The following is a 25622-nucleotide window of genomic DNA, read 5'->3' as shown; positions in this document are numbered from 1 at the left end:
AAATGGGAAATAATTATTATCCTGTTTAAATCTATGTCATTCGAATTTTAGCACATTCTCTATTATTTTATTATGAAATTATTATGATATTATTATGATATTATTATGATATTATTATGAGATTATTATGATATTATTATGAGATTATTATGATATTATTATGAGATTATTATGATATTATTATGAGATTATTATGATATTATTGTGGTAGTTCCCATTTAATGGGAGACATATTATTTTTAATTAAAAAATTATTACATTTATTAAAATGGTCACAATTGACAAAATGTTTTATACTTAATGGTGATGGATGTCCTGATTTTAAAATAAAATGTTTTTTTGTATCAATCTTTGCACATTTTTTTATAGCAAAATTACCCCATAACATAAAAACTATTTGTTTTTTTTTTTCATTAATTATATCAATAACTTTATCTGTAAATGTTTCCCAACCATAACTTTTATGTGAAGCTGGTTTGTTTTCTTCAACAGTTAGCGACGTATTTAATAAGAATACTCCTTGTTCTGTCCAGCTAGTTAAATCACCATGATCACTTTTTTGTTTAATTTCTTTTAAAATATTTTTTAAACTTGGTGGTATTTTAATACCAATAGGGACTGAAAAACATAATCCCATGGCTTGTCCTTTTTGATGATAAGGATCTTGTCCAACAATAACTACTTTTATTTTTGATAATGGGGTTTTCAAAAAAGCAGTAAATACTAAATTCTCAGGTGGATATATTACTTTTTTTTTTCTTTCATCTTTTATTCTTAAATACATATTTTTAAAATAATTTTTTTTTAATTCACCTTCTAAATGTTCATACCATTCCGCATGCATTAAGTTTTTTATTTCTTCAATGTAATTGTAATCAACTAATTCTTTTTCCATTATTTTTTTCTTTATAATTCCTGGTTCGATTCCTACATTGCTTATATCTATGATCTCTTCATCTTTGCTTAAACGTAATTCTTTTTCTTTTTTTATTATATCAATATCATTGTTAATCTTTCTTTTTTTCAAATTATTTTGACTTTTTTCGATTTCTTCAATACAACTACTAACCAATGAATCTGAGGATGCGCTTGTCATAACTTCGATACTCGCGCTTACACTTTTTTTAGGTTTGATAGCAAAAAACTGGTCAATTGTTTTTTGGACTTTTAGTTTGTTCATTTTGTGTGAACATGTATTGAAGTACGTATAAAATATAAAACAAACAAATTATTTTTTTTTACACTTTATTATTTTACCTTAACAAAATAAATAATTAAAACCTTTTTTAAAATGTTCAAGTAACCCCATTAGACAGCATTATTCTTACAAAAAAAATGTCAAACTATTAAAATGGTATGCAAAACATATATAACGAAAAAAGGGAATGAAAACTGAAAGATATATATTATATGTGTAACTAAAAAATAATAAACAAAAAAAATTAAGCCAAATTTAAAAATGAGAAAAAGGAATTGTTTTATATCCCCATAATATTTTACCTTTACACATTATATTTTTTAACTTATAAAAAAAATTAATAAAAAAAAATATTCCTTATCACAAACCTTCTATGTTTTAAGCATTCATATTCTGTAGCTTTTATCGATTTTTCCTTTATCTTTTTATTTTAAATTATTTATACTTTATTTTATTTAATTATTCTTTCATATTATTTATTTTTTTTTTTTTATTTATGTCATTCTTAACTGTGTGTAAATTAAAAATTGTGAGAGTTACAAAATGTTCATATAAATCACTTGCGACACAATTTATATATCATAATAAAATGTATTGCGATATGAAAAATTATAATGTATAAACAAATTTTAAAAAATATAATAATTGTTTATTTAATTAAAAATGAATTTTAAAAAATATATTTTTTTAATATCCATGTTTTTTACATTTATCAAGAGGAATATATAAAAAATCATTTTTCTTTTACATATTGAAAACGAGCTTATATAATAATACCATGTAAAAAAAATTAAGATAACATGATAATCAATAAGACAAATATACACCCATACATATATAATATGTATAGACAAAATAATAAGAATATTTATATTATTATATTTTGTCTTTAATTTAGTTTCATTGAATTATATTCTTATGCTTTACTTTCTCATAATAAACTTTTTTTATTCTTTAATACAAAATGGGTAATACCAATTTAAAGATATGTATATCCTTTTATATTATTTTTTCACAAAATTTCAATGAAATATTAAAATGGTATATTTTCAAAGGTTAATAATATTTAAGTAAGCTTGGTATTTTTAATTAGATATAACTTATGAATACACTTAAAATGTATATTAACACATTTTGCCACCAAACAATTGAATGGTATAAATATCATCACATTTGAAAAAACTCATTTTCAAATATTCCCATACTTTTGTTAAGAATTATTTTAAAATATATATATTAACATCGTTTTACAACTTTCAAAGTAAATATAAGTTTTGCACACAACAATTTTCTACGATCCAAATATACTCTTACAATTCAATATCTATTAAATATATTTTTTTTTTACTTATTATTTTTAAGTATTTTAAAATGTTTTAAAATTTGAAGTAATATTTTTAAATTTATAGTTTCCATAAATTATATTAATATATTGTCTTTTTAATTTAATTAACAATTTTTTTCTGAACAGTCATAAATAAAATGTAACAACTGTATTTATGAAGGAAAACAAAAACAACGTTCATATTTAATCGTGCACCCAATATATTTTATCAATTTTACCTTCTATTTTTATTAAAATTGTACAAAAAAAAATTATTTATATATGTCTTTTTGGTGGAACAAATAATAATACGAAAAAAATGTCTAAATATGTATATTAATACTTAATTATTTATATATACATATATATTACATGTACGTGCATGTTTTATATTAACTGGTCATAAAGTTTTTGTATCAACTTTTCTTAAAATTTTTTTTAATAATTTATTTGGGTCACCCCAATTATTCCATTTTTTATAATGTGACAAACCAATCTGGTATGTATGAACTAATAAAGATATAGATAAATATAGAACAAAAAAGACAACATAATGGGAAATGCGCCTTCCTCAGTTTACATATCTTCGATTTCATCGGAGAGAAGTAGTAAAACAAATCAAACTAGCTATAATGCAAAATTATCAAGCAATAAAAGTAGTATAGAAAAAAAAAAAAATAAAATAAAAAGTGAAATAAGTGAGAGTATGGTGTTAAAAAATTATATAAATAAAAACAATATTGAATTGTTAAAAACAAAAAATCGAGTAAAAAGATATATTCCAAGTAAATGTCTATTAAGAAATTGTATTTATTGGGTAAATCATAAAATAAATAATAAAATATATTCATTAATGTTGGAATTAAAAAATGACCCACAATGTAAAATTGTAGTTATTAGTGAAAAAGGTAATATTATAAAAGACATATTAATCAAAGATATTGAAATGATTGAAAGTTCCATTGATACAATAGATATTTTTTTAAAAATAAATGAAGAATATACAAATCAAAAAAAATTTTGTTTATGTAGTTTTACATTTAAAAATAATAATGATAAACCATTGTTTATTCACAATATAAAAAACATGTACGGTTTAGACGTCTTAGAATATGGTACCATCAAATATAATAAAATAAATACTCAAGAAATAGAAGAAAAGTATATATATGAAAATAATGTTTTAAATATGGAAGATAATAATAGCAATTCTCAGGTTATATTTGAAAACATGAATAATGAATTGTTTGAAAAAAATATAGACATAAATAAAGTAAATGAAATTATAAATACGGCATTAGAATTAGGAGAAGTACATAATCCAATTATTATCTTAGGAGATATGCAGGATGGTGATATTATAAAAGTAAAGGAATTAAACGCTTTAGATATTGATGTTAGTAAAAAGAAAAAAAACTTACATTCAGATGGTTTTACACTTATCGAATGGTTTTTATCAAAACATATAGGGTCTAATAATAAATTTAGAAAAGAATCTGTTCATAATGGAAATAACTTATTATTAAAATCATATATGATAGGTTATTTTATAAAAGTGAAAGTTTCAAAAAATATTTATATTAATAATAAAAAAACTTTTGTTACATCAATAAATGTAAAAGGTCCTGTAACAATTAATGATAATATAGCAAAACTAGTTTTAAAACATTTAACAAATGTTAATGAATTTATTCAAATTTATTTATCTTCTTCTGATATATATAATATTTTCTTTTCATATATAGATCCTAAAATTCACACTTTAGGGTTATTTATTTTTTACCCAGCATATTTATTTATTATGCGATCGGGTTTACGGTTTGCAATTACATTAAACAATAAAAGTTATTCAGTAGATTTTTTATGGAATTCATTTTATTTGACAAAGAAAGATATATTATTTGACAAGCCATCAAATTTTATCCCTACCTATATGGATATGTCAGACATTCATTTGTATTTCATAACGAAAAAGTAAAATACAAAAAAAAACATATCCTTAATCAGGGGAACCAATTGTGATCAATAAAAAAGTTCACATAGCTAGAAAGCCCAATACACATAGTATATATATATATATAACATTTTTGTTGTTATTATTTTCCTTTTTTAGGTCAAACGGGGAAAATATAAAATCCATAATAAGAACAAACTCACCAGACGAACGAGATATTATTTATGCAACTATTTTCTTTTGTAAATATCAAAAAGGATATGTGGTGAGAGATTTTTGAAAAATGTAGCTAACTATTTTATACTAAAAAATGCTTTATTACGACATTTTTTTGTTACATTTTTCTACATATTTTCCATTTTTTTTTTTTTATGATTAACAGTCTATAGATCAATTAGTGCGAGATTCTTTAGTTGGGTCTTTTACCCATCTAAAAAAAAAATTTCAAGACATATTTATAAATTTAAAGGGAGTTGATATTAAAAAAATAGAGTCATACAATAAGCAGCGTGAAAAAAATTGAAAAAAAATTAAAAAATATGAAGATCTGAGAATATACTATTGAAATATTATAAATTGTACATTTTGTTTTAAATAAATATATTTAGTGATATTAATTTAATTTTTTTTTTAAACACATTTTATATTGAAATAAATAAACAAGTGGCTGAACAAATAAAATAACAACGTGGGTTATATATATAAATACTACATTGATCCATAAATTTAGTCTATATTATATATATTTTTTGCTACTGTTATATTTATATATTTGATTTATTTATATTTCCTTTTTAATTTTTTTATTATTTAATTCAAGTTTTATATATTCATGATGAAATATATAATAACAACTTTTGTGTTTTATTCATAAATTTATGTACCAAAAAAAGGGAGAGTCATTTTTTTTTTTTTTTTTTTTTTAAAATTAATTAATAAAAGTAGAAATACTGCTAAATTAAATTTCTTTACCAAGTATATTTATTTTGTAAAGGAATATTATATCAATTTTTATAAACTTTTTAAAAAAAAATGGAAGAAAAAGCATATTTTCAGAATTTGAAAACGATAACTCATGCTACATTTTGCTTTGAAAATGAAGATCATACATTAGGTATTTCAAAAAATATAAAAAATGTTGTAAATGTAATAATATTTCTATTATTCATGCAGCTTATTTATTTGTCAATTCTTTTTCTATATATCTATCTATCTCAATATATGTATTGATCTTTTGCTGCGTTGCTCTTATGAGTATACAGCATGGCTATGTACATATATAGAATATTTTATTTATTAATATTTTTTATAATATTATTTGACATGCTAATTTGTTTTATATAGGAAATTGTTTACGTTGTATTTTACTTCAAAAGGAAGGAATAGAATTTGCTGGTTATACAGTACCTCACCCAACACAAGCAGAAATAAATTTAAGAATCCAGACAACAGGTTTGTACATACTATTTATATCACAACTATTTCTTAATATATACTAAACAGTTTTATATTTACATAATTAATTTTTAATAAATTACAGGTGAACCTGCTATAAACATTTTGAAAGATTCATTAGACGACCTGTCAAACATATGTAGCATCATGCTAGATAAGTTTAATGATGCCTTGGAAAATGCCTAGTTTTATCTTTTACACTATTTATTTATTATTTTTTTCGTTTAAAATTTTATAAATATGCTTTAAAAAAATAATAAATTCAACAAAAAATATTTAAAATATTATATATGTTGTCCTTAATACTTTTATTAAATTTATATATATATATATATATGGTATATATTTCTTTAATTAAAATATAATTTTTTTTGTTTTTATAATTTAAAATTGTTTCATTTAAACAGACAACTTTTATGATAACTTCACTTTATTATAAATATGTATATATAATTACGTATTTCCAAATTTTAAAATTTTAAAATAAACAACCAAATGAATAGCTATCACTATGTAAACCCTTTCAATCAGCAAGCTGTATTAGCAATGAACTATTTTTACACTATTCTACACGTCAGCAATTTATGAGAATAATACTGGAGGATATTAATACCTTCACTGCGTGTGTGGATTTATAAGATGGAATGCCATACTTAAAGCGAGGGTTTTATTCAAACTTGTATAGTCAAGACAATCCCATATTTAATCAGAACTCTAAATTAGTAAGCTTTAAATGTAAGACTTATTTAATCGATTTTTATTATTACATAAGTTACTAAACATTTCAATAATATGTTCATTATCATTTAAATTTAAAGTAATAAAAATAAAACATATAGGTAGCATAATTATTACAATGACTAGCTCCTTCTAATTTACAATTTTTTTTTATTTCCTTACAAAGTAATACTCTTTATTAAGTTGCAAAATTTGGTGAAAACAACCTGTTGATAAAAATGCCAGGTTTTGTTTTACTTTCTTATTTTTTTACTGCATACATTCGATACAATTTTGAAGGTGTAAAATTTTTTACATAACTTTACAAATGCATATGTTGGAAGTCCCATATTGTATTCTCAAAATAAACATGCTTTATTTTGTCCTTCTTATATTTTTTGCTTCTTCTATTTTTTGCTTCTTCTATTTTTTGCTTCTTCCATTTTTTGCTTCTTCCATTTTTTGCTTCTCACATTTTTTAATTCAAATGCAAAAGTAAAACAAAAAAATAGAGACCAAATAAATCATCCTTTTGTTTCTTTTCCATATCCCAATTTTATGTTTACACTATATGTATAAACATTATTATAGTCATTTTATTCATGCCCCTTACATAAAACATAGATATGACTATGCAAATTTTATACTGTTAAAAAGGTATATACTTTCTTTATTGTTGTGATTTATTTTATTTTTTGTCGGGCTACTAGCTGAAATGTAAATTATTAGAGGTTGTAGAGTAATAAAAAATAGGGTGACATAAAAATTTGATTATATTTGATTAAATCTTAGTAAATCTTGTTTATTGCTACCATTTTCTGCATACACACATGCACTTGGAGCAACAGAATGGGGAATAGTACAGAGGAAGAGCAAACAATAAAATGTGGTACTAGCCAATTGTGTTTTGTAAAGATGCTAATAAATAATTTAGTAGCAGGATCGATTATAGGCAAATATGGATCAATCATATCAGGTATTGAAAATAAAACAGGATGTAGTTTAAAACTATCACCAAATAATTCTTACTTTCCAAATACACAAAAAAGAGTTTTAGTAATATGTGGTAAACAAGAACAAATAAATAATGTAATTATAATTATTTTAAATAAGATAAGACAAATATCAATACCAAATAATATCAATAATAATAAAAAAGAAAATAAAATACAAACTTATACATGTAAAATTGTAGTACCAAAATCAGCAGTAAGTGCTATCATTGGAAAAGGAGGACATCAAATTAAACAACTACAAAATAATACAGGAACAAAAATACAAATATCTAATCGTGAAGATGGATTGAATGAAAGAGTTATATCAATAGTCGGCCCGTTTGAATCGGTTCGTGATACAACAACAAAAGTTATTGCCTCAATTCAAACAGATCCAAACTTAAAAGATTTATTAAATATTAATTATAATAAAGAATTAAATATTGAAACTGTTACTAATAATAATAATAGAAATGGAATTCGAAATATATCTCATAATTTTATTAATAATATACCAATGAATAATTATGTAATGTCACAACAATATGGACTATTTCAACATGAACAATATGTAGACATAAATATGATGAATTATTTAATGAGAAATAATCGTGATTTATTTAATTTGCCATGTGAAATATCTATACAAATTCCCGATGAGTTTATCGGATCCGTTATTGGTAAAAATGGTGTTAGACTTACAAATATTATGAACAGTACAGGTGCACAAATCAAAATAAGTAGAAAAGGAGAATTAATACCTGGAACTACTGATCGGAAAACAAGAATTATAGGAACTGTTGCAGCAGTACATGCTGCCCATGTTCTAGTCTTACAAAGATTAGAGTTTGTTTATATGCAAATAAAATTTGATATATAAATTTTTTTTTTATACACACAAGCGTACACCACTATGTGTTTACATTTTTAGTTTTATTTGACACATAAATATGTAATGTTTTATATTTTTAAAAGTATTTATTTTCTTCCTTTATGCATGTAGCTTATCATTTTTTTACATATTAACTTTATGGTTATCACGGTTATCTTTTATTTTATAATTGCTAATACAGTTGGCTAACACTGTTAAATCTTTTTCATATATATTAAAAAAGTGGCTAATTAATATGATCATTATTTAAGCCTGTCAAGCCAGTTTGCTACTCTTATTTTATAGTAGTATAATACAATTTGCATAATCTACAAATATGTGTACACATAAATACCATACATAGTTAAACATCCTTCAAAGAAATTAAGTAAAATTTACAATAGTTCATAATTGAAAGATAAAAAAAAAACAAATAGCATGTTTGTACATTTTATATACTAACACATAATTGTTCTTTTATGGCTATAATTTTTTATTTTAATTTTTAATAAATATTTATCATTATAGTGTAATATAAAATGTATATATATGTTATTTCTTTTTGATTGTTCTTATCAATTAAAAAATTTTAACCTACTTCCTTTTATTTAGTTTGTATATTATATGTGTGAATGCACACTTAGCCATTCCCTTATATTTTTTTTCATCATATTGGTTAATCACCTTGTTCACCACTTTTTTTGTATTTTTTTTTTTAAATTAAAAAATTATAGGCTTGTAATATATATCATAAGTTTTGTAATTTTTTTTTTTAATGTATTCCCACATATTATTGCAATTTTAATATATGTATGACTATTTATATATTTGCATCCAGATTTTTTTTTTTTTCTCTCTCTTATTTTTTCTCTCATTTTTAATAGCCTTATTTCCCCTAATATATATCACCTTGTACAATAGAAAAATTAACTTGAATAATTAACAAAAATATATTTTTTTTTTTTTTAATTTGTGATTTTAATTCCCTAACATAGGTACACATATATTAGACCTCTTCAACACACTTACATAATAAGTACAGTTGATTATTTATGTAATTATAAATAAATAAGTATATATAATATATTGTATACATTTTTATTTCATATTATATATGTGTATTTTATAAGCATGATGCCTAATCTTACAATTTACGGTTTTAAAAAAACAAATTAAATAATCGTTAGTATGATCGTTAGTATAATATATAGTTATAAAGCCAAAAAAAAAAAATTAAAAAAATAGGAAAAAATAATAGCCCATTTTATACTCATAAGTTGGCACACAAAATATAAAGTAGCATATTCATAATTCAAATCTGATAAGGGGTAGCAAACACAGTAAAAAAAAAGAAAGGAAGAAAAAGGCACACACAATATATGCCATATAAACAAAAAGAATAAAATAAGGGCTTGAAAAGTGGTGGGTAATATACATAAAAAATAGAATAATAATGCTGGTGTAAAAAATATATATAAGAATTTGAATATTTCATTCCTTTGAGTTTGAAATATATTTAGCTTATATATATTTTTGCAGATACATAAAGCATCTCATTATATACAACGATGAGAAAAATATTCTCTATTGCACGCTCTAATTTAAAATTAAAAAAGGGGGATATAAATAATATAAGAAAGGAAAATATTTTAGAGGAAGAAAGAAATGTTTTTGATGATTATAAGACAGATATAAGTGATAGTGACATTAAAAATAAACAAAATCACATTAATCAATCTAAAAGTACAAATGAAACAGAGTCAGATAAGTTTAGCAGAATAGACGACAATGATCATAATTCAATAGACATAAATTCTAGCAATGAAAAAAAAAATGAAATTAATGAAAAGTCGAGTGATGAAAAAATTAATAACATTGATAATATACAAGTTTCAAAAAATGGAGAAAATCAAAATGCATCGATAAAAGAAAAAATGATAGAAGATCCATGTTATGTACCTAAAGAGTCACGATATTTTTTACACGACAATAGATTTGAAATAAATGATAAAAATGTAAAAAACAAAAATATAAATGATAACAAAATTAAACAAACAAATAATGCCTATTATATAGATGAAAAAAAATGGAAACATGATTTATTTTATGATTATAAATATAATGATTATTATCTAAAAGATCGAAATAAATATTCAAATTATTATTCCCATACTAATAATTATTATCGCTCAAATTTCTCATACTACTCATCTTATAAAAATAATAAAATAAATACCACCAAAAATAGAGATAAAGAAAATGTTGATAAGTTAGTGGTTACTTCAAAAAGGGGAAATAAAACAAATGAAGATGCCAACTCAAATATTGTCATTGATGATAAGAAAAATGGCAAGGATACTGTAGAATTGAGTTACAATAAGTCTAAAGAAAATGAACAAGCTAAAATAAAAAATAATAAATATGATAGTAACTTTAAAAATGCAAAGGATATATATAACAAAAGCTATTCAAATATAGTATACCCATATAATAGGAAAAGGGACAACTATTATAAAACTAACATCTATCATTACAAAAATAGTAAGAAATATGTATCAAATACTGAAAAGAATAAAAGCAGTAAAAGCTCAAAAGGTGTAGTAACTACAGTTGATGATAATAATAAAAAAGGTGTGATAACTACAGTTGATGATAGCAATAAAAAAGGTGTGGTAACTACAGTTGATGATAGCAATAAAAAAGGTGTGGTAACTACAGTTGATGATAGCAATAAAAAAAGTGTAAAAAATGACGACATTACAGATAAGCGTAAAGAAGGTGACAACAATTGTAAAGAAAAGGATGAACAGGTTGAAAATAAAAATAGTTTAAAAAAAACGGAGGAAAAAGTTAAGAGTGTTGAAGCAAGTGTGAGCGATGTGCAGAATAAAAAACAAGTTACACAAACCCAAGAGCAAATAATCAAAACAAACAAATATAGTGATAAAAAAAAAAATAAATTATCTTCATATACAGACAAAAATACATATAACAATAAATATGGAATAAATGAAAAATATACATCTATGAAATATAAAAAATCATTCCCATTTCATTACTCATATGAAGACCAACACTTAAATCGAAGAACAAGAAGAAGTAGATATAATAACAACAGCAATGTGAAATACTTGTATGGAAATAAATATTTAACTACTAAATCGGGGAGACCAAACAATTATTATAATCATTATGAATATGATAGGAAAATATATATCGATGAAAAGAAAGATAGTATATATAATTCCCATGTAAATAATATAAATAAAAGAGATTCCAAAAAAGGAAATAAAAATAGAGATACAGATGATAAAAAGGGGAATACAAAGAATGACTCAGACGAATTATGTAAATCATTAAATGATACAACATCTGAAGTAAAAAATAAAAATGCAGATAAATCTTTAAAAAGAAGTAATAACAATTTGAATGCACCTCATACTGATACTATTCACAATGTAAACGATAAAAAGGAAATTGTGAAAAATGATGAAAAAGTGGAAAAAAATAATGAGTATAATAATAAAAGCCAAAATAGTACACGTGAAAATAAACATATAAATAATAAAAATTACAAAAGTAAAGATTATAAAAAGTCATTCACAGATTTTCATGACAACAAATTTGATGATAATGTTAGTAAAAAAAATAATCTAAAATATGGTAAGGATAAATATTTTTCTAAATATGAAAAATATTACCCTACTAAAGATAGTTATTCAAAAAATGATCATAATAAATATGGAATAAATAATAGGAATAAATATTATACCAAAGATAATCAGAAAGATCGTTCTCAAAAATATTCAAATTGGAAAGACAGAGATATATATGATGGAATTAAAAATGAAAAAAATTTAGAAAAAACAAATGAAAATGAAAAAGAAAAGGACAAGGAAAAAACACCCAACAAGAATGATCATATATATAGAAAAAAAACAGAGAGTAACAGTAATTTAGATATTTATGAAAAAAAACAGGATAGTAAAACAAATGCAAATTATGACGAAAAAAATTATCGTGGTAAAAGTACCATTTATTCAAATAAAAAATATTCCAAATATGATGATGATAAATGGGGTAAAAATGGAGATAAAGAATATTTTGACGAAAAAAAAAAACAAATAAATAATGGAAAAAATGTAGAAAATAAAGATATATATCAAAATATAAATAATAAGACCATTGATTTTTCACTTATTAGAAAAAAGACACCAGAAAAAAAAAATAATGAAACAAACAATAAATACAATTTTGTAAAAAAAAATGAAAAAAGTGATGACTCACCAAAAAATAACAATTATAATAATAATAAAAAAAAAACTGTTAATAATGATATTTCAAATCCAAATGAAGTTCCAGAAGATAAAAAAAATGAAGTTAATAATGTAGAAAATAATAATGAAGAGAATGGTAAAAAATATTATCGTGATAATGTAAAAAATAAGCAATTACATCAAAAGAATATAAAAAATAGTTATAATCAAAATTGTAATACACAAAATTATGATAACTATGTTAATAATGGAAATTATCAGATATATGGATATGACAATAATTATATAGAGAATAGTAATAGTACAAATTATTATTATAATGAAAATTTATATTCAGCAAATAATAATAGTAATGGAAGTAATAATGAAAATAACTCTAATTTTAATATTGGAAATAGTGATACAACAAATATAGGTAGTAATAATAATTACATAAATGATAATACACCATTTTATAATGATAATGGATATCATCAAACTCACCATATGAATAATCAATTTATGAATAATAATTATATGAACAATAATTATTTAGCTAGCTTAAATTATATGAATGAAGGAAATTATATAAATGATACTAATTATATGAATAATCCAAATTACCATGAATGTAGATATATTCGAAATAATTATATAGCGGATAACTCTGGATATATTAATGATAATAATGCTTATATGAATAATGATGTACCTAATTATATTAACGATAATAATGCTTATATAAATAATAATCGAGGGTACATAAATGATACAGGATCTTATATTAATGATAATTATGTTCAGGATACATATATAAATAATAATTATATTAATGGTACTAATAATTATTACTATGATTATATCCAACCAAATTATGTCAATTCAAATGATAAATATTATTATAACAATAGTAAATATATGAAACAAAATTAATTCAAATTTATTGTCTATACACATGCTTATGTTTATTCATGTGTATATATCTTACACAAAGTACAAGTTGGTGTGCAACATTATTTATTTATTTTTTTTTTTAAACATTTTTACATGACCAGTCATGTCATAAAATTACTAATATATATGAACATGGAATATAAAAAATTAATACAAAAAATAGTACACATAAATATGTGTGCATTCATATTTTTGAATATGTATATATGTGATATTTACTGTCTCATAATCAGTATAAATTATACGTTGTGTTATGATCCATTTGGATGGATATATAAAAAGGCATACAAGTACTTATGAAACTCTATTTATTGAGTTTGCAAATTCATCATATTTGTATAACTATATTTTATTTATCTCTTTTTTTCATACATAAAAAAATAAATATGAAAGCTTTATATACTCATTTTTACCTGGCTGTTAATAATATTATCATATATTATTTTGATAAAATTTATACATACAAAACATTTTGTATATTTTTATATGAACAAAATCTACATTTTTTACTAAAATTTTTTTTAATTAAAAAAATAATAAAAAAAGCTAACCAAATTATATTTCTACATTTTTGTGTGCGCATAAATTTCGTATGACCATGTCATATTAAAAAAATATTCCAACAACACCTTCTAATGTCGATTATTTTTCCCTATTTTTTTTGTTACAACTTCTTTGATCTAGTTACTGGAAATGTTCTCTTATCAGGAGAATCAGGAATACTCAAAAAATCATATTTTTTTAATTCATATCGTTTTTTGTAAAGTAGCTGTATTAAAAAAATGCATATACACATTTATTTTTATTATTTCATAATACTTTATAATTTATTGTGTATTTAGTATATACTGAGCGAGCATTGCAAAAAGATAGCATGCATGGAATTATTTACGTATATATATCGAAATATTCATGTACGGCACTTTTAAACGGTTTTCTCTACTTTTTGGCATTACCATTAGTATTATCAACAAAGAAATATGGGTACAATGTTTGAGAACAAGTTCTGCGCTTTTTATGCAAATCCTTGGATAATATAACTGAAAAAAATAAAGAAATGATGCGGATCACATTGTATAAATGTACACATATTTCCAAAATAAATATATCACCTATTATTGTTCTATTTATTACCTTTAACAATCCAACAAGGAAAAAAAGAAAAAAGAAAAAAAAAGATAATGGAATAGATAAATAGTTCCAAGACAAATGAGAATATAAACATATAATAATTTTTTTTTGTATTTCCATTTTTTGATTCATATTGTTAACATTTCTTTCAGTTTCTGGAGAAATAATTGAAGAGGATGTTCCAGGAATAAAAATAAAAAGGGATAGAAAAAAACGTTTTATACATGTTTGATAAAAATATGTTAAATTAATTTGAATATAACTAAAGGCTTGTTTTATTAGTTCTGTTCCTATTTTTACTTGATAATATATATTTCGATTAAAATCATTTGATGGGTACATTAAATAGGTATGGAAAATAAAATATATTATAGTTAATACAAATATATAGCCATCAATTTTTTCATTTGTCAATATAATATACGAAGTAAATAGAATGTTTAATAATATGCTTGAATTATTAAGTACATTTATATATAGTAATAATAATGTTATTATAAATTTGAGTAAATAATATTTATCTTCATAATTCATATCAATAAGGAATAATGTTATACAAGAAATAACCAGGGATACATAAAATTTTATTAATGTACTTATAGCAAAAATATAATTAAAAAATAAAGTTAATATTATTGGAATCGATTTTATGATATATATAAAATATTCATTCCAATTATGATCATATTGTCTTATATTATTTTTATATATCTTACTGTTTTTGTCAAAATCTGATGTTATAGACAATCCACTAAATTTTGTTAAATTTATAAATACATTTTCAATTTGCTCAAAATATGTATTATTAAAATAGTTATAGCATTTGTTTAAATGTGCTAATCCTCCAACTTTTTGCTCAGATAATAAATATAAAAAAATATATGTTAATAAAATAAATGAACAAATATATATAATAGTATATTTCAAAGCTTTATATATATTTATTACTTGACTTTTTATTTGATTACCCTTTTTAATTACATATCTACTATTTATATATACATATATAAACAAAAATGGGATAAAGAAAATTATGTTCTGGATATTAATATATATTGATATAAAATATATTAAAATCGATAGAAATATTTTTTTTAAAATTATAAAATTTATACACCAAAATAATAATCCGATTGATATACTATTTATATAATTTATCTTACTACATAAGAAAACTGGATTATATAATATTAATACAGATGAACATACATTTATTACAAAATTGTTATGCTCAAACTTTTTTCGAAGTAAATGCAAATTATATATTATACCTAAGGAAAATATACAAAACTCTGAAATTATAATTAACATTAAAAATAGTGCATATTTAAAAGAGATGCTATTTGTATCGATTTTTTTCCTCTTCCCACTATTATCTTTTAATTTTTTAATTTTTACATCATCATTTGTAGCTTCAATTTTTTTGTCTTTGTCTATTTTATGCTCAGCTTGTATACCATTTGTAGCTTCAATTTTGTTGTCTTTGTCTATTTTATGCTCAGCTTGTACACCATTTGTAACTTCAAACTTGTTGTCTTTGTTTATTTGTTCATCTCTCAAATCATAGTGACTTACTTTTTTAAGAACATTTACATATATGTAAAAAAATGGATAGTTGTTAAAATTATCTTTTTCGCCTTGATCAAAATTTATATATCCAAACTTGGCATCATTCAAATAGTTATCAATTTCATTTGTTTGAAATAATATATATATATTTTTAATAAATTGCGGAATTAAAAAAATAAAGAAAATAAAAAATAAATATATATAGTATTGATATATTTTTTTTCTTTTTTTTCTTTCTACTTTTACACTGCTTCCTTCACAACCTAATGAGTCTACATTGATGTTGTCTTTATCCAATTTTAATTTTTTATAATTATAAAAAAATTTATAAAAAAAAACATTTTCATTTATACAATCACAATTATTAATTTTGTAAAGCATATTTGAATAATTTTTTTTCACTTTTTTTTCATGTGTAATTAATTTTTTATTGACCTTTTTTATGTAGGAATATACTAAATGTGAAGTTTCAATATCAATTATATAATTATTTTCAAAAAATTTTGAAAATATTTTATGCTTATTTAAATAGTAATAAAATATAAATATTTTATATTGATAATAAAAAAATAGTTTATGAGCAAAATCTTGAGATTTTTCAAATAAGTTTAATATAGTTATTTTAGGTATCCAATCTTTTGAATTTATTAATGTACTAAGAATATTTCTTTTATTATATTTATCTCCTGTTAATTTTATTACATTTTTTTTTTTTAAAAAACAAAAAGGTATATTATTTAAATTTACATATACTTCACTAAATGGGTAATCATTGAAAATGTAAAAATCGTATACAATACTTTCTTTTATGCTATAATATTTCATAAAAAAGTTGTAAAAATTGTTATAAAATTTCTCTATTATATATTCATCATTGTCAAAGATTTTATTTATTAGTTCTTTTTGAATTTGTTGTAAGTGTGTAGTTATATCTTTATATATAATTTCAAAAAATATATTTGCATAAAAATTTAATTTCCCTTTTTCTTCCTGTCCAGCAATATTATATTTATCATAATTCTCTTGTTCATTCGAATCATTGAATGTGTCATGTTCTTTTATAAACTCTGATTTAAAAATATCAAAGATTTTTAAAAAATAACATATTTCATCTAAAAATAATGAATAGGAACTAAAAATATGCTCAAAATTTAAAGTTTCATATAATCCATAAAATGGACAAATACTATTTTTATAATTATTAAATTTGTATAATTCTTCACTGCTAAAATTGTTGTTACTATTTCTATCTAACTCTGTCTCTTTATTTTTATTACATAATTCAATGTTACTCTTTTTTAATAGTTTTATATTCTCTATAAAATTTGTTACAAAAAATGTTTTATCGATAAAGTATTTGTCGTCAAAGGCTTCTACCAAATGTAAGTACTTACTTTGGTATGCATTTTCACTTCCTTCATTTTCTTCTTTTTCTTCTTTGTCATTCTCATCCTTTTCGGTGATTGTTATATATATATTGTCACTGTTTGCGAACTTGGATTCTTTTAAATTTTTAATCTCTTTCTCTATTCTTTTGTTGTAAATATTTTTTTTTTCTGTCCTGCAATTTTCATCGGAGACAGGTAAGTTTGCCTTGGTCGTATTTCTCAGCATTGCCAATAACCATATAATAACTTTTGTGTATTTTTTTTTTTTTTTAAATTTTATGCATATTATGTGTATGTAAATATGGATGCGCTACTAAGCATGGCATGTAAATTTTCCTTAAAATTTTCTGCTAATCTAAGGTTACTTTTCTTTTGTTCATTCTAATAAGTTTAGTCACACAACTTGATGAATGCTACATTTATAAAGTAACTCACCAAATTGCTTTCTTTAATTGTTATAAAAAAAAAAAAAATTAAAGTAAGTTTGTGAACTTACTAAAAATGCACAATTATCTCATATTCCATTACATTGTTATGTATTTCTATCTTAATTAAGTTTAAGAGGGTAAGCAAAAAAAATAATAAATATATATATGAAAAAAATCATAAAATATATGCCCTATTAGTGCGTGCAATATTTTACCCTTTTGCTACATACCAACTATGTAGCTAATTTGAAATAAAAAAAAAAAAAAAAAAAAAAATAACAAGCTAAAATACAAGCTAAAATAACAAGCTAAAATACAAGCTAAAATACAAGCTAAAATAACAAGCTAAAATACAAGCTAAAATACAAGCTAAAATAACAAGCTAAAAATATAGGTAGTGATAATTTTTTAAAAGTTTAAGTTACATTATTTAAACAAAATAAAAAATACACATATGCAAATTGTGTAGAATGATATAAATTAAAAAATGCATAAAAAGATAAACATATTTTAACAAATATTTAAAATAATTTGTAAATAAAAATTATAAAAAAATTATAAAAAAAATTATGGCCCTTACATATATATATATATATATATATATATATATATATATATATATATATACATATGAGACCTGTAAGCATAACACACACATAAATATGGTATGTATAAAGCACATTTACGAAAATGTGAGCATTACTAAATTTGAAAATTATGAAAGAACGGAAAAAATTGTTACTTTTTTACATTCAAAGGAATGACACAAATATTATAGAGGAAATATATAATTAAAAAATGGAATACAAAATGGGTAAATACAAATTGTGGAAAAAATTAGTTTGTCTTTATTTTATCTTCCTTATTTTGTTTGGTCAAATATCCCGATCATAATAATCAATGTTCAAACTTCTATAAGATAGTAATAATGAGGACAAGACAAACAATAAAAATGGCAACGAAACAATAACTGAAATAATTATATATTTTGGTGAAACTCTATTTATTTTATTAAATAAATAAATTGAAAATTGCTTAAAAAAATGAAAAATATAATAAATAATATAATATATCATTTTAAAAATATAAATTAAAATTAAAACAAATATTTCTTGATAATATAATGAGCTTAATGAAAACTTTTTATTATTATTCTGATTATTTTGTTCATAAAAACTTTCATTATAATTATTTATATTTTTACTATTACACCTTTGTGTATAGTCATAATAATAATTTGTTTCATAATTTGAATCATCATATGGTTCTCCATAATTTACATCATAATTGGCATCATAGTTATCCCCATTTAAATCATCAATATGCATAGGTCGTGTAAATAATCTATGTTTTAAATTATTGAAAATACCATATTGATATGTATGTGGATTGTTTGTATCTTCTTCTCTGCTATACCTTTTTTTCAATTTATCACCTCTTTGATTTATTTCTTTTGCATATAATCCGTTTTCAGGATAACCCATATCTTCATGATCCTCATCATCATGATTTAAAAGACTGTCTAATAATATTTCTTTTTTTAGTTTTGTCGGTAAATCAGAATTTGTACTTTTTTTCATATTTTTTTTTTTTTTATTTTTTGAAAAAATATTAACACCACAAAACATGTCATTATAATTTTCGGCATAATCGGGATGATAATTATAGCTATTTCGCATGTCATTTAAAGGATATTTACCTTGCCTGTTCAGTATTTCATTATGTTTATTTGACAAACTAATATGATCTTCTTCATCTATGTCATTATAACATTTATTGTTTTCCATTTCATCATTTTGGGTAAAAATATATTCTCTAGATATTTGTGAATTATTTCTGCTTTTGGATTTTCTTTTTGTTTTATTTTTTGTAGAAAAATGGCTAGCTGACAACAAAGTATTACTTCCTTCCCAATTATTATAATAATTTGAAGTAGTACCAAGATTGTTATTGTTTTCATTTAAACCATAATTACCATAGTTGGTATATTGAGAATTATGAATCGATTTATGTGTGTCACTACAATTTGTTGTATGTAAATTAGTTGATGACATTTTATTATTTTCTAAAAATAAATTATTTATTTTGTCACGATTTAAATATTGATTTCTTTTATGTGTTCCAATACTTTGGTCGCGATTGTTATTACTGTGTCTATATTTTGAATTATTACTATAATCATATAAAGTAGAAAAATCATTAGAGCCATGTGAGATACGACTAATATGCAACTGTGTACTTTTGACATTATTTGAATTTACACTTTCTGCATCTATATTATTTAAATGTCCTGTATCGATCATATTTTTTTTTCCATAATTTTTTCTTTCTTTAAATTTTCTTTCATCATTTTGATAAATATGGTCAAATTTATTATCTATAAAATATGGATTACCAGAATAACTATTTATTAGTATCCTATTTTGATCATAATTTTCTAGTTGTGATGTGTTTAAAATTGTATTTTTGTCATTATATAGAGAAGATGTATTTGATTTATATTTTGTGATAGCATCAGAACAGTTGAGATTTTTATATATTTTATCTTTACTTTGATCATACTTCCCAATGTTATAACTATTTTCACCATCCTCATCATCACTGTATTGACTTGAATTTTCAAATCGATTAAAATTGTTTATTGTATAAGGTCTATTAATATTATCATATTTTTCATTTACTGAATTTCTTCTACTCATCATACTTTTTAATTTATTTTTAATTTTTTTTTTTCGATTTTTTTCTTTGTCTAAAAAATGTGAATATCCCATATCCTCTGTTTCTAATTCATCTGTGATATGATTAGACAATCGATAAAATGGTTTTTCATATTTCATTCCTCTATCCATATCTGATTGTCCTAGTTCGCTACTCGAATATATTTCATTATTTCCTTTCAATCTCGTATGCTTCATATTATTATCAGGTTTTACTAAGCTTCCCTTTTTTAACATCATTTTATAATTATCTACACATAATGATTCACTAGGACATTTTTGAAAAAAATCAGGATTATTTTTAAAATTATTTTCACCAAAATTGCTATATAATGATAAATGGGAATATGCATCATACCTACCAATTTCATCTTTATATTGACTTCTTCCATTTTTATAATATTTAAGATCATCGTTAATATTTGTATCCCCTCTTGATAAACTATTAATTATATTACTACTATCAATTTTATTTTTTTTTTGTTTTATACTAAAATTATCAGTAGGGTAATAATTTGGAGATACTGTTCTTTCATTATGATTTTTAGACTCATAAAGCCATTGACTTGTTTTACTTTGATTTCGATAAGAGTGATGAGTAAAATTGTCTAAAGCTGATGTATCCTTGTAAAGATTTATTTTTTTTCTATCATCAATTTGAATTATATTTTTATTTGGATTCTCTAAAAGATTATATCTTGTATTTAATAACATATTTCGATCATTGGATATAGACATATTTCTTTCATCACAATATGTATATCTAGAATTATTTATATTTTTTTTTTTTTTACTATGAATTCTACTATGTCCATTTCCTATACTATTCCTATATTTATTTATTACATCCGTGATATTTCTGTTAAATCTTTTTGTTTGTGAATTATTAGACTCATCACGTGGATATACCAATCGAGGATCTTCATCACTTTGATTATTCTCTATAATATTTCTTCTTCTTCTTAATATTTCATTTAATTTATTATCATAATATGAATTCATTTTATTGTCTTTTTCTTTAACTTTATTTTTATTGTCATAATATTTATTATATAATTCATTATATCTTGTATTACGGGATTTATAATTTTCATCTATTCCTATTTGAGATTTGCCATTTACAATATTTTCATATTTACTATCATTATATATATCTCCCATTTAGTTTCAAAATTTGTTCACTTTTTTTTGTTCACTTTTTTTTGTTTACTTTTTAATTATGAAAATATCTTGTATCAATCATTATATCATGCTAACTATTTTTAAATAATTATATTACCATCCAAATCACATAATATTACATATATATTTTTTTAAATTATTTTGATAAAAACGAAAAAAATAAATACACACATTTAGCATTCTTCAAATAAAGTATGCTCACAAATATATGGAAGATATTTCATATTTATTATGCATACACATTAATTTTTTTTTTATTTTTTTTTACATAAATAATTTATGTATATTTTGTTTAATACATAAAAAATTCAAGCCTTCATATTTCATCATATTTTATTTCGTTTTACTTTGTTATACTTTTATTTATTTGTGGATTTTTTGGCATGTAAATATGACCTTATGATAGTATATGACATAAAAAAAAATAAATAAAACAATGAATAATTAATTAATCATGAATGGGTTAATCATAAAAATGTTTATTTTTACTACACTATAATAATAATAAGTTAATGTATTTTTTTTTTTGGACATACCTACACATTTATTAAACATTTACCACTTAACAATGCACGCATATAATTTTTTTAAAACTTAAGCATCCCACTATATTCTTGTCACATTATAAGGTGAAAAAAGCACAAAATGTGGCAAAAAAAAAAATATATATAAACATTAGCAAACATAATTTAAACAGTTTTACATGCATTATTTTCAATCTTTTTATGCCAATTTAACTATTTTGTCATGTATCCTCCTTAAATGGTATAGGAGCATTTAAAAAATGTCTTAAGCCGCTATTCATTATACCTTTATAAACTTTAGAATATGTTTATAAATTATATTTTTCAGTTTAACGCGTTTTCGATTACACACAATTTAATGTGTATTACCAAAAAATATCATATAAACAAAAAAGAAAAAAAAAAAAAAATATAACATATTTACTATATGTGGCATACTTAACTAGCTGTTATTGAAATGCCCATATGTGTGTGTATACATATATAGCTCCTTTGAGCCACTGTATATAAAAAATGATATCATATGAAAAAAACAAACATGTTCGGAGACCAACGAAATTATTCAAATTTTTACATGCACATGGTGTGTGTGTGCTTGATAAATAAAAAAAAGGAATCATAATAAATTTTAATCAACAAAAAAAATTAAGATATAATAAAAATTAACAAATAAAATTCTGTTATATTATCAGGTATATGCCATCCATTTAGTATAGTATTACAAAATATACTCGGCGGTCATAGTTTTGTATTGTGCTTATATATATTCATTTTTTCCCTTTCTACTATGATCTTAAAAGATTTCATTACGTTTCAATGGGAGATGGGGGTATGCTAACTGTTATATTAACTAAGTCTGTTATAAATTCATTCATACATTCTATTGTATAAGCACATGTAGCAGTGACTCTAAATCTGGGGTATTTTAAAGGGCAAGCTGGATATATCACAGCAGAAACTAGCCATTTTTTAGTACGTAAAAGTGTACATATTTTTAATAACCTATCAGCATCATTGGGATAAACAACAGGTATAACACTAGTATCATCATCACCTTCGATAATATACTTATTACACTCTGGGTAATTTTGAGGCCATAAATTTAAACCACTCTTTAATCCATTCCTTAAATATTTTGAATTAAATTTAAGTTTTTCTATTCTCCATGGTTGGGAATCTATCAGTTCAAGAGCTTTTAATGCAGCTCCAGCACAATATGCTGGTAATGGCGCAGAAAAAACATTACCTATACAATGTATATCTAAAAATTCAATAACTTCATCAGAAGCTACAATAAATCCACCCACAGAACTAATCGACTTACTAAATGTACCAACAATCATATCTACTGATCCAGGCATATTATAATATTCCTCTAATCCTCTTCCAGTTTTTCCTAATACTCCTAATCCGTGAGCTTCATCAACAAATAATCTAGAATTATATTTAATACATAATTTTTTAAATGATGGTAGATGTGGTATATCACCATCCATTGAATAAACGGATTCTAAACAAACCCAACAGTTTCTATATTTACTTCTATGTTTTAATAATAATAATTCTAAATCATTATAATCATTATGTTTAAATGAAAATGCTTTTGCTCCAGATGTTTGAATACCTATTTTTACACATGTGTGTGTACGATTATCATATAAAACTAAATCTGCTGGTGTCGATACAGCTAATATACCTGACATGCAAGCTAAAAAACCACATACAGATAATATAGAATCATTTCTTCCATAAAATTTACCAAGTTTTTTTTCTAAGTCTCGTAATATTTGACTATTTCCTCCTAACATTCGTGGTCCATGATTTCCAGTAGACCATTCAGAAGCAATTTTGATAGCATAGTTTTGTACCTCTGGTTCCCTTACAAAATCAAGATAAGAATATGATGACATTGTTCTTACTTTTTTATTTTCACATAAAATATATTCATTTTTAACATCAGATACTCTTAACATATATGCCCATTTATCTCTTTTAATTAATTCTCTTTTAGCATCTATATAACTTTCATATTCTTTTTCATTTTTTTTAATAGGTAAATTATATTTTTGTTTTAATAATAAATAAAATATATGTTTTTTTGATTCTGCTTTATAATTTAGTATAATATAATTTTTATATAAACTTAATTTTCCTATTGCATATGTTGTCCATTCTTTTAGTAAATCAATTAGTTTCCCCTCAGAAATTGATTTTTTTAATTTTATAATAAGTTGATATGCTAAACTTATAAATGTACTTATTTTTCTATCCCTTTTCTTTTTAAATAATTTATTTTCTATATATGAGTTTCCACCAAAAAGGGAATGTGGCATTGGTAAAAATTCTCCCAATATCCAGGATAATTTAGGTGACCCCGATGCAGCATCTTCATTAAATATTGCTAATATTATAGCAAATAATATAATTATTGCTATTAAGTAATTTACAACATTATATTGATATATGTTGTCAAATTCTATTCCACAGCTAGGGTTCATAAGTTTATTTATTGACATGATTTCTACTTCGTCTGTTATCTCTTAATATGCTTTAGCTGGTTTAATTTTTTTTTTTTAAATTATTTCCCTTATTATGCAAACTTAAACTATGCTTTCCCTTTATAATAAAATACGTATCAGTATCGAGCTAATTTTACTCGAGTAGTTGTATCTCCCCTAATGGACACCCACCAAATTTGTAAAACAACAACAGGACAGCTTTCAATTTTTGCCTAACTAATTTATTTATTCACACATATAAATGTACGTATCCATGCACATGATCAAATAAAAAATATATATTTTATCACAGTATGAATTTTTGAAAAAAAAAAAAAAAAAGTCAAATATGTTGCACACCCATTGATGAAATAGTGTTAAAAATGTATACACAACAAAAAATATTTGTATTTATATATTTTCTTAACATATATGAAAATATTTGAATTCATATACATATT

The 25622-nt window shown here is 22.3% G+C and overlaps 8 protein-coding genes across 8 annotated transcripts; 4 read left to right on the top strand and 4 right to left on the bottom strand.

Moving 5' to 3' along the window:
• Nucleotides 1-199: 199 nt before the first annotated feature.
• Nucleotides 200-1180, bottom strand: PVVCY_1003300 (uracil-DNA glycosylase, putative; the record flags this gene model as incomplete). The annotated part of the gene is made up of 1 exon (XM_008625775.1): nucleotides 200-1180. The coding sequence occupies one exon, from the start codon at nucleotides 1178-1180 to the stop codon at nucleotides 200-202; it is 981 nt and encodes a 326-aa protein (XP_008623997.1).
• A 1895-nt stretch (nucleotides 1181-3075) lies between these two features.
• PVVCY_1003290 (conserved Plasmodium protein, unknown function) lies at nucleotides 3076-4999 on the top strand (the record flags this gene model as incomplete). Its single annotated transcript, XM_008625774.1, has 3 exons — nucleotides 3076-4496; nucleotides 4636-4741; nucleotides 4859-4999. 3 exons carry the CDS (start codon nucleotides 3076-3078, stop codon nucleotides 4997-4999), a joined length of 1668 nt encoding a protein of 555 aa, XP_008623996.1.
• A 509-nt stretch (nucleotides 5000-5508) lies between these two features.
• On the top strand, nucleotides 5509-6117 carry PVVCY_1003280 (DNA-directed RNA polymerases I and III subunit RPAC2, putative; the record flags this gene model as incomplete). Its single annotated transcript, XM_008625773.1, has 3 exons — nucleotides 5509-5590; nucleotides 5821-5928; nucleotides 6017-6117. 3 exons carry the CDS (start codon nucleotides 5509-5511, stop codon nucleotides 6115-6117), a joined length of 291 nt encoding a protein of 96 aa, XP_008623995.1.
• Nucleotides 6118-7497: 1380 nt separating this feature from the next.
• PVVCY_1003270 (RNA-binding protein Nova-1, putative) lies at nucleotides 7498-8523 on the top strand (the record flags this gene model as incomplete). The annotated part of the gene is made up of 1 exon (XM_008625772.1): nucleotides 7498-8523. The coding sequence occupies one exon, from the start codon at nucleotides 7498-7500 to the stop codon at nucleotides 8521-8523; it is 1026 nt and encodes a 341-aa protein (XP_008623994.1).
• Nucleotides 8524-10082: 1559 nt separating this feature from the next.
• PVVCY_1003260 (conserved Plasmodium protein, unknown function) lies at nucleotides 10083-13703 on the top strand (the record flags this gene model as incomplete). The annotated part of the gene is made up of 1 exon (XM_008625771.1): nucleotides 10083-13703. The coding sequence occupies one exon, from the start codon at nucleotides 10083-10085 to the stop codon at nucleotides 13701-13703; it is 3621 nt and encodes a 1206-aa protein (XP_008623993.1).
• Nucleotides 13704-14388: 685 nt separating this feature from the next.
• On the bottom strand, nucleotides 14389-18038 carry PVVCY_1003250 (conserved Plasmodium protein, unknown function; the record flags this gene model as incomplete). Its single annotated transcript, XM_037634465.1, has 3 exons — nucleotides 14389-14493; nucleotides 14681-14764; nucleotides 14859-18038. The coding sequence occupies 3 exons, from the start codon at nucleotides 18036-18038 to the stop codon at nucleotides 14389-14391; spliced, it is 3369 nt and encodes a 1122-aa protein (XP_037490562.1).
• Nucleotides 18039-19115: 1077 nt separating this feature from the next.
• On the bottom strand, nucleotides 19116-22118 carry PVVCY_1003240 (conserved Plasmodium protein, unknown function; the record flags this gene model as incomplete). Its single annotated transcript, XM_008625769.1, has 1 exon — nucleotides 19116-22118. One exon carries the CDS (start codon nucleotides 22116-22118, stop codon nucleotides 19116-19118), a length of 3003 nt encoding a protein of 1000 aa, XP_008623991.1.
• Nucleotides 22119-23469: 1351 nt separating this feature from the next.
• Nucleotides 23470-25179, bottom strand: PVVCY_1003230 (serine C-palmitoyltransferase, putative; the record flags this gene model as incomplete). Its single annotated transcript, XM_008625768.1, has 1 exon — nucleotides 23470-25179. The coding sequence occupies one exon, from the start codon at nucleotides 25177-25179 to the stop codon at nucleotides 23470-23472; it is 1710 nt and encodes a 569-aa protein (XP_008623990.1).
• Between the last annotated feature and the right edge of the window lie 443 nt (nucleotides 25180-25622).

The sequence above is a fragment of the Plasmodium vinckei genome (assembly GCF_900681995.1).
Source record: "Plasmodium vinckei vinckei genome assembly, chromosome: PVVCY_10".
In the NCBI taxonomy this organism is placed as follows: Eukaryota; Apicomplexa; class Aconoidasida; order Haemosporida; family Plasmodiidae; genus Plasmodium; species Plasmodium vinckei.
Note: the sequence above shows the minus strand (reverse complement) of the source record. Positions and strands in the feature narration are given on the sequence as shown.